The sequence below is a fragment of the Nuphar pumila genome, chromosome 12 (genome assembly GCF_984573655.1).
Source record: "Nuphar pumila chromosome 12, dmNupPumi1.hap1.1, whole genome shotgun sequence".
Lineage (NCBI taxonomy): Eukaryota > Viridiplantae > Streptophyta > Magnoliopsida > Nymphaeales > Nymphaeaceae > Nuphar > Nuphar pumila.
Genome location: NC_143260.1, coordinates 44,815,562 through 44,826,256, shown reverse-complemented (window position 1 = coordinate 44,826,256; position 10,695 = coordinate 44,815,562). Strand labels below are relative to the sequence as shown.

At 38.7% G+C, this 10,695-nt stretch overlaps 1 protein-coding gene across 1 annotated transcript in view; it reads left to right on the top strand.

Moving 5' to 3' along the window:
• The first annotated feature begins 287 nt into the window (after positions 1-287).
• The window catches only part of LOC149820858 (cell number regulator 8-like), a 41,107-nt gene continuing 30,699 nt past the window's right edge, over positions 288-10,695 (top strand). The window contains exon 1 of the mRNA XM_089983682.1: positions 288-592. Coding sequence (XP_089839808.1) covers positions 352-592 — 241 coding nt within the window. The 5' untranslated portion in view covers positions 288-351. The remainder of the gene's footprint in view (positions 593-10,695) is intronic.

Genomic DNA, 10,695 nt, shown 5'->3' with positions numbered 1-10,695 from the left:
TCAAATGTTAAAAAATAGAAGAGAATAAAGTCGAAGAATTGTGTCGTTTACTTTGTGGGCATGCGAGGAAATTAAAGTAATTAACACAAGATCGAGAGTAGGTCACATTTCTAGCTTTCTCTTTTTTTTTTTTTTGAGGATCAACATCTCGAGCTTTCTCTCACGTTCCAGTTTCTCATCCCTCACTTGATTAACGGTTAATAATGTTATTATAATGAATAGCTGAGTTTGGAGTTTGGACAACCCCTCTTTCCCCTTCTCTTCGTTTGGTTTATTTATATCCGAAGGAAAGACCAGGAGGAAGAAGAAACAACCAGAGAGAGAGAGAGAGAGAGAGAGAGAGAGAGAGAGATGGCAGGAGAGGAAGGGAGCCCTCTGCTTACGGAAAACAACGAGGGAAAGGAAGAGAGAGGAGAGGGAAGGAGGGAGGAGGAGGAGGAGGAGGAGGCCGTTGTTGGATGGACGGCTGACGGCCTCCCGGTAGGGCACGGCAGCGTCATCGGAGAGCCCGTCGCCCGATCTCAGTGGAACTCCTCCCTCTTCGCGTGCCTCGGCCGCAACGATGAGTTTTGCAGTAGCGATCTCGAAGCCTGTGAGTGCCCATCATTCTCCTGCTTCTTCCGTTTCCTTTGCCCTTTTCCTGAAATTTGATGTTTTTCCGTGGATCTGATGCGAATTTTTGGGATTTCCGGGGGAATTGAGCCATAGGATCGGTCGGGTTAGATCATGCTACATTGAGATCATGATTGGTCTCGCTCTCGAAATGTATCTCTGGATTCCTTTTCATTTGATCAGTGAAATCTAAGCTCGAATTCTTATTTCCTTTTGTTTGTGAATGAATGATCTTTTGCATTTAGTTCACGGAATCCTTAAAGTCCCATTCTATGAGTTTTGCTCCGCAAATTGCATGTAATACAGAATCCGTACTCCATGGAGAAAAGAGCGTGAGGAAAAAAGAAGGGAAAAAACAGAATTACTAATTGCCGCTCCTCGTATGCTTCATGTAATGTGGACGGAATGGGTGGAACCAAAGAAATCTATAAACCAAATATGATGCATTAGCCTCTATGGCCCTGAAGTTTTGTGTTTTTTGCTGATTGGTTTATGGTGCCATGAAATTTCTTATCTGTCTGAGTGCAATTCTCTATCTAGTGAAGCCAATTGACCTTGTTTCTCATAGTATGAAGTTAGATCAGAATGAAATCGAGAATTTACTGATTGGTGGATTTGATGATGATCTTGATGAGAAACATGTGATGACAAAAAGAGGGACAGATATATGGTGATAATTCATTTTATACGTGATTTTTTTTTTGGGATGTTGAACTGCTGAATTTCAGTACAATCATGGATCCAAAAGAGAAAAGGAGTCCTTTTATTGGGTGGCCATGATTGGGCCTTGATCAATTTAGTTCATGGCAACTTATCGAAGATTATAGAGAAGCCTATGCTTATTGGATGACTTTGCAAACCCTGTGATTTCGTGATCCACAAACTGAACCCGACTTGCAACTCAATATGGCATTCTTCGGAGTCTGATAAGTCTGTCAAGGTTTCTTTATTACTTGAGCTGGCCATAGTATGGCTCTAATGTTGTAAAGGGATTGCCCAGATTCAGCTTAATGTGAATTTAGTGCAAAATTGGTTTTCAAATTGCTAACTCTTATCAACTTTTCACCTGGATGGATATGGATTTGTTTGACTCCATCTGACTTTATTCAAAATTTCAAATTCAATCAACTAATGCTAGTGTAGGATACATGCCTCACACGATTGGCCTTCTTTGTTTTTCCTTTTTCCCTAATACCTAGAATTTCTCTGTAATGGAACTCTAATGGTTGAATTTTGGTAAATGGAAATATTTCTTCTTGAATTAGTTCCGTTTCTTGAACTTAGTCCTGTTATCAAGGATTAATATCAATTGGAAGAACTTGCACATGCATTAAGATATTGAAATTGTTGAGCCTTGTGAATTTCCAAAACCTGCAAGCAGGATCGCTTAATAGATTAAGTATCGGAGATAAGGACTGTTTTAGTTGTATGATTTTTGTCTAACATATTCTCCTTTTGTCTGCATTTTATTTCATACCAAACATAATAAGGGGAATGTTGAATTCATTTGTAATTGGATTTGGCCTTAAGTCCAATATCAACAAATCTGATCCGGTATACTAAAATGGGGTAGGACTTTGGAGGTGCCTTCTAGATGATAAGCCTCAAAGTTATGGTTGTTGGGTTCCCTAAGTGGTGCGGCCCACACTCTCAATGTCGAGATCATATTGGTACTTGCGCGATCGGGTGATGCGGGGTTTGGCTGCCGCTTCTTGCGTGACATCCACCTTGAGATGGATCAACATACCATCCCAATCACGTGTGTTGGAGGGGATAGGGCTGGGGATGTTAGATCAGCTGCGGGATAGGGTCGATCACGTTGAGGATGGCCAATCCAAGTCACCCAATGAGAGAGAGGGTGGCGGATGCGGGAGGGGCATGTCTTGGGTATGCTCAATGCCAATAGCAAAGCACCGAGAGGCTTATTGACCCTCAGGCGAGCAACGACCTGTGGCATCACCCAAGGATCACTCGTGGGAGGCACTGCAACTTGGGGAAGAAGGGGGAGACACTACTGTGATCATTGCAACAATTTTTACTTTTTGTATATCAATTGACCTTTTTTTGAAAAAGATTTTGAAAACTCGCCTCTGCTTTGAAAATATGGGAAAACTTGGGAAATTGGAATTCGCCTGTCGGTACGAGGTTCAACCGTTCCTGGTGCCTTTACTGGGGGTAATCGGACCAAGGATCGAACATTGTGCCTTGTTTGTCTAACTGTCTAAGAAATTATTCTAAGTCCTAGAATGCAAAAAGAAAAACAATTATATGCCATGACTTTGAAAATTTTCAAGGAAAATCATGGTGCATGCTTGGAATTGCTTTGAAATATCTTGAGATTGCTTTGGAATTGTTTTGAGATTGTTTTAAAATTGCTTTGAAATTGCTTTAAAATTGCTTTAAATAGGAGATGTTTTGGAGAAATTGAATTTTTGAAAGGATAGGAAGATGTTTGGGTGTGTGGCCCTATGATGTAACCATAAGCTACATGATGCATGAATGCAATTTTGAAAATATCCCTTTTGAAAGATTTGAGAGGAAAAATTCATTTATAAATCCCCATTGTTTTGAAATTTGTTTTTGTGCCTTACAAAATTTTAATAAAGATGAATTTGTCACATGTCCATGACTATGGCTACAAATATGTCTTAAACACATCTATTTAAATTCTAAATATCTTGAAAACCTTTTGAAATATGCAATAATTTTTGAAAATAACCTAAGAGTGTAGGCCTTTTGTAACTTAAAAAATTAATAAATCTGAATTTCATTCGTATTCTGACTATGGTCACAAATACGAACTACACTAAGTTTATCAACTTCTTAGAAGAAGGTGCACGTGCCATTCGTGTTTCACCATAAGTGAGATTTGAAAAATGCGTATGACAAACCATAGCAGTTAATATTGAGAAAACAAACTATATTCAAATGCAATCTATCTAAGCAGAAAAGAAAATTTTCACTATTTTTGATATTTGATTACAATTTTCATTGAATAATGAAATGAAGAAATAAAAGAGGAAATAGAGGAACATAACATCTTGAGCTTTCCTGCAAAATTAATAGACATGTTAGTGAAAAAATATAGGCTTTTCTGGATTTATCCAATAATATCCGGAAATTGAAGGATATTTTTCTGAAATAAGTCTTTTTCATGCTTTCATAAAATCAAAATCTTAAATAAAATAAAGGATAAATGTATGATTTGATAAACTATCAAAATAAATCTATTTTGGAAAATAAATTTCGGAATTAGGGGCAAAATGACCAAAATACCCCTAAAATTAAGACTATGGCTTTAAAATTTGGGTTTTCTAAAAGGAATTTTGAAATATGCCTCACATGGAGGCTCAAAAATTTATGAAATCGATTGGAGAGCTTGTTAATTTGATAAAAAATATAATCAAAATTTTAAATCATGAAAATAATGCTCGAAATTGAGAATATGAATGAGAAAATGCCTAATTTGCCCCTATTTTAGCAAAATTAAGACTTTACAGAAAATAGATTTTGGAAAATCCGATGAATGAGGTGCTAAATAACCATGAAAATTTCTAAGAATTGGTATGGAGGCTCCTAACAACCTTAGGAACAACCTAGAATTGAAAAATTTGGAAAACACTGAAGAAAAACCCGAATTAAGGTTTTTGATCATACCTTGGAAAATTGAAACATGAATTGTCAGAAATGAAATTTGTAGAAAAACTTGTCAGTTTTTTTGGGTAAAAGGGGTCCTAAACGAACTCAATTTAAGCCCTAATTGAATCTGTAGACCCAGGACAAACCAAAGGAACATATCCCTTTTACATAATGTAAAATTCTTTTCTGGATTTTGAGATATTAATAAAGCATTGGGACTTTAAATTTTAGAACCAGTAGTATGAGATAAACAGATAGGTTTTTGTAATTTGGCTATTTCAGAGGCTAAACAAACTCAAAATTTCCCAAATTTGTGGGAAAAGTTGCTTAAAAAGATCAGGAAACCAATCCAATTTATAGAAATTAAAAATCTGTTGCGGTTTGAGCACAACGACTTTGCAAAGTCGCTGCTCTGTCTCAGAAAATAAGCCTGTTATAGAACATGGTGTTCTGTAACCAGTCTCGGTTCTCAACTGAAATAGAACATCAAATGACTATGAAAATTTCTAAAAATTGGCAGAGATAAACTAAACATGCAAATAAAGAAAACCCTTTTTACAGATCTGAAAAACGATCTCCGGTTAGGGAGATATGATTCCGGCAAGATGACCTAGGATCTGAGCAACGCCTGACTTTGTAGAAAAGACATGTATCTGATTTTAACCAAAATAAAATAGAAATTGATCATAGAAATTCACCAAATTCATCAAGGATGGACTAGACATAACAACGGAGAAATCCCTTTTTACGGATCAGAAAGATCATCCCCGGTCTGGGAGATATGATTCCGGCAAATCAAGCCTAGTTATGAACAATGTCAGATGATGCAGAAGAACAAGTTCTGGTTTCGGGCTAGGATAAAATAGTAGATGATCATAAAAAATCACCAAAATCACATGATAAAAACTAGACATACAGATGGAGAAGCCACTTTTTACAAATCTAGAAAACGGTCTCCCGTTAGGGAGATATGACTCCGGCAAGTTGCTCCTGATTCTGCACAACGTTTTAACAGTGCAGAAAGCAGGTTTCGATTCTTGATTTTTAAAACGGGTCATCAAATGCCCAAAAGTTATGAAAATTTGCCAGATTCAAGGAGACATATGCATGAAGGTCTCATAAAAATCTCAGCTCAAAATATGAAGATTAATATGCGAAATAAGATTGCTAACAGGAGACCAAAATTGAATATGGAAAAGCACAAATTCTAAAACATAATGAAATCTAATTGATGCATGCATGCACAATAAAAACAAGAAATCCAGCATTCTTGGCCTTCCATGAATGTACAAATGATGAAAAATGAAGTATATGATGCATAAAAAGAAATGAAATAACAGACTGATGCATGAATTTGATTCAATGTAGCCGTGAGAAAGAGGGATTCAACCTATATGAGGTCGAATCACCATCCTTTTGTTGGCTGAAGCAAAATTCAACAATCAAGATCCAAAATATATGAAATAAAAACATGGAAACATGAGTTCATCTGCATTTACATGGATCCTTGGAGTTACCATACGAAAATCAAGTGAAAGGAAGAAGAAAAGAGGAAAGAAGAGGAGGAAACACCATGAAATAAGAAAGAAAAAGAAAAACAAAGAGGGGAAAAAGGGTTTTACCTTGGGGCCGGTGAGGAGCCAAAGGAAAAGAGGTTGAATGCTTGAGACTACCAGCCAAAATCAGATGAGAAAATGAGAGATGAGAAGGGCGTCCCCCCCCTTGAGGTCTATTTATAGGCCAAAGTGGAATTAGGGTTGAGAGAAAATTAGGGTTGGATGATGATTAGGCTTGGAGGTGACTAGGATTGGGCTTCTAGAAAGCCCTTTCCTCACATGGCTCTTCCAAGAAGAGGACAAATAGGGGGGTCGACCCTCCATGGGAGAATTCTTGGGTTTTTATTTGGGTTAAATGGGAATTTTGAAAAAAAATTGAAGTGGCATCACCTTATGTGGGTGCACATCTGTTTTTTTTTTAAGACAAAAGCGGACAAGTTAAAAACAAATGACTAAAATAAAGGTTGAAATAACAAGAGGGAAAATAAAGTGGGAGAACTTAAAATCGACATTATTTGGGGCCTAAAACTGAAGTGGATCTAAGATCCATTTTGAAATTTGGGCTTTAGAATGAAATCCAAATCGAAGTTTTAAATTGGATCCAGATTGTTTTTCAAAAAGGCTTTTCAAAACATTGGATTTGAATTTGAAATGCAAGGATTGAATTTGAAATGCAAGGATTGATTTTGAAATTGGATAAAAATTAGATTTTGAATTTGGATCTGGGTCCGAAGTTTTGAATAAAAATGGATTTGGATCTCGAATGATAGATGAAATGATGGGGCGGATCCCGAATGATGTTTGGGCCCCGGATATAAACAAAAGAATGAATTGATTGAAAATTGTGGGCCCAAGATTAGAAATTGGATATTGGATCCAGTATCGGATCGAGCCTAAAATAAAATTGGATCTCGGATATATGCAGGATATTTGATGATAAAAGTGATCCGAGTTTGATTTAGAAATGACCTTGGCCCCACAATCGACCAGATAGTCCCTTCTGAGTGGCTCAGAAGGTGGGTCTCAGTGATAAAATTACTTTAGAGAGGGTTGGAAAATTTAGGGTGTTTACAGCTGCACACGATTTCCTATGCTGAGAGAAAGAAAAACAAATACTCCAAAGAATCCATCATAATGTTATTAGGGTTTCTTAACGGGAGTTTATATAGACTGCCCACCTTCTTTGGATCTGAGTCACCACAAGTCGAGCCTCATATCAAGCATTAAACAATCCAAAACCAAATATGAAAAGCCAAAAAAGACAAAAAAGAAGGGTCCTAGGGCTCGTGGGTGCCCCATTCGCCGAGTCTACTCATGCATCAAATCTGGCGAGTTTGCGCCCAAGCCGTGCATGGTGTGCAAAGTGCCATGGGACATATCAACTCCACCATGCCTACCAACCTCTCTTGTCCGCAAGGGGTGAAGTGTGGGTACTTCTTCCTCATCGTATCTTCCCAAACCCATGTAGTTGCCTCGGGTCCGCCTTGGTCCTACTCGATGAGATACTTCTTCCATTTGCGTTCGGATCACTCCATTCTTTTCATCTTAAGCACCTTAAGGGGTTGGGGTGCTCTCTCACTTGAGGCTTCAACCTCTAACGTTTGAGGATCATCACAAAAAAGCTTTAATCAGTTAACATGAAAACCCAGATGCAATAGAGCAGTTGGGGGCAACTTGAGCCAGTAGGCTGATTTTCCAAGTCTCTCTCCAACTTGGTAGGGACCGTAGAACTTAGCAACAACTTGGAGTAGGGCTGCCCGAATAGTGATTTTTGCCCCTTGGGCAACCTCTTATGGAGTACCCAATCTCCGGTTTGGAACTCCTGATCACTTCAATCTTTGTTGTATATTTGCTCCATTCAGTGTTGGAACTTAGCGAGGTTCCTCTTATTGAGACGCATCACCTCATCTCTCGAGTGCAACTGTTTGTCAACTTCATAAACCGTGGAGCTTTCATGCTCAAATGTGATCCAACTCAGGGGTGGCTGCCATAAAAGAGCCTCATTGGGAGACATCCTTAGAGAAGAGTGGTGGCTTGTATTGTAGGCATATTGGGCCCACACCAAGTACTTGCTCCACTTGTTGGGGCGTTTACTTGCATAGCATTGAAGGTAGGTTTCCAATGTCCAGTTGGTGACCTCTGTTTGTCCATTTATTTTGGGATGGTTCACCAAACTATAGCACATGGCACCTCGTAGAGCTGATGAACGTGGGATCTCTATCACAAACTGGTGCATGGCACCTCGTAGAGCTTCCCCACATTCTCGATAAACGCCTCCTCTACCGACTTCACCATGTAGGTTTTTGGCAAACTGATGAAATGGGAGAACTTGGTGAAGCACTGAAGCGATCCACTACCACATACAAGACCTCTTTCTTTTGGGAGTTGGGAAGAGATTCCACAAAGTCCATGGAGATGTCAACCCAAGCCCTCTCCATAATAGGCAACAGATTAAGGTGCCTGAGTGGCCTCATACTTGTTGCTTTGGCACACCTCACACCTTTACACGTATTCCCTCACATCACATTTCATGCCTCTCTAATAAAAGTGGGATTTGACCCTCAAGTAGGTCTTGGACATCTCCATATGTCTGGCCATGGGGGAGTTGTGGCACTCTCTTAACAATTCCAAAATTAACCCGGAACTACGCAACACCCATACACACCCCTTGTAGAGAACAAGGTCTCCTTGCACCGAGTGGTGCAGGTGCCGATTAGGGTCCTCCTCAAGGGCCCTTCTCACCTCACTAATTTTACTATTTCCTTTTTGTTCGTTACATGCCTGACTGATTACATTGAAAGCAATAGAAGAAATATTGAAAAGTTGCCCATCTTCTTAGTGGCACCTCGAGAGTGCATCGACTACTACGTTATCTTTGCCTTTCTTGTATTTGAATTCAAAGTCATACCCGAGAAGTTTGGCAAGCCACTTTTGCTGTAATATCGTGTATTTTCACACTTAGTTAAATTTGAGATTTTTGAAAATTTGACTAAGTATAGAAGAAAAATCGGTAGATTCTCGATTTTAGGCCGATGCTTTGGAGTTTGGGCTGGGCCCAGGTCTCGTCGTCAAGGCCTAAACGAGGCACTCAAAATGTGAGAAAAAGTTTTATTTTTGACCTTTAAATTCGAGCAAAATTCGAGTTATTTTCGGGCAAATTTCGGAAGCGAAATTAAAGTTATATATCGTTGGATGCGTCTCAAAATTCTAAGCGTAATGATATTTTGTTTTTCTTGATTCAGGCTACGGTTGGCCCGAAAATCACATTTTTTCGAAAAAGGAGCAATTTGTCGGTTCAGATCCAGATTTGGATTAGACCGGATTTGATGGATTTGATCCAAATTAATATGGATATGGACTCTATCCAAGACCCATATTAATCTTGTATTGATCCAACTCAAGACCCATTTGGATTTTTGGAGATGGATTTGGATCTAGATCCAAATCCATGCCAACGATAATAAAATATCCAAAAAAAAGCTGATCCCTCGGGAAAGAGAACGATGATGGTCCGTCTAATACCGCTGAGCAACCCGCCATCACTCTAGCTCATGTATTATTTGTAAAATTTTAAAGTAGGGGGCATTAAACTACAACCTCAGTAGGATACACCAAACAACATAAACATGGATATAGTCTAAAGACAAGAGATATACATAGGTCCATGTTCAGATACAAGTTCAAATCATGCAACATGATGCATAAGCATACACATTTCATAAATTTATTACCTAGTCATGATTACAGGAAACATTCAAAATCATATCTTGCTATGCACAATTTCAAAGGTAAACAACCAATTCATAATGATCCCTGCGTGCATATACAATTTGTACTAATGCCAATGAGCCTGTATTTTGCTGTTTTGTTTCTCTTTCCTCGCCCTGAAGGATATACACTCAGGGATTCTAACTTCGATTCAACCATGTCAATGGGGTGTCTGTTATGCCATGTAATTTATTATTTTATTATCCTCATTGATTAGAAGAACCTGCAAATTCCCCTCGGAGTTTCCCACTGGAGCGGTCCATGACCGGGAGAACTCTCGGTGGTCCATATAGAATCGATTCCTACTCCGTACAGATTTGTGACATACCACCTAGGCCACACAGTAATTCAGCCCCCTATGATCGACGACTGGGACCAACGAAAACGCGTAGCTCTCCAAAGCAACAAATGGTCGACCGATCGAGTGTACCTCCACCCTCTCCAACGTAGTCCTGGGTTTGAATGAGTCACTCAGTGTTATTTAAATTTAAGCTCATAAATTAGTTTCAAGTGCTCTTAGCACACGGGCTCCCTAGCCCAAGCTCCACTCTGGGACTCTTTCATAACACAAGGTTGTTCATTAACCCATTCAAACAACTCACAGTGCATACCCCACTTGTGGGTAACTTTGAGCTCGGTCTCCTTGAGGCTTATGTGATTACATGCATGTTACTATAATTTTTTTTTCGCTTAGTGCCCAACAAGCACTCATGGGTTCCGTTGAACCCAGGGCCACTCACGTGCCATGCAAATGCAATATACCACATACTTGATGTATAATGTCATAAAATCACAACTTATAAAAATGCATAACAATGCTTTTTATATGTAAATTTTACCTCATTAGGCTAACTGTTCATGCTACGCTTTTGAAGTCATGCAAACCACATTACATTATCATCAAGCATACACTAATTTATATGTTCATATATTACAATCACATATTGGCATCATACATTATGTCATTCACTACCGTGCTTAATCATCATGATCACATATGCATCCATCCTATCGTAATATCATGCCTAATGATACACAATTTACATTCTCATATAACATGACACATGGTTTCTGTCATACATGGTTCAATGTGATAAACATTCATTAAACATGCATAAAA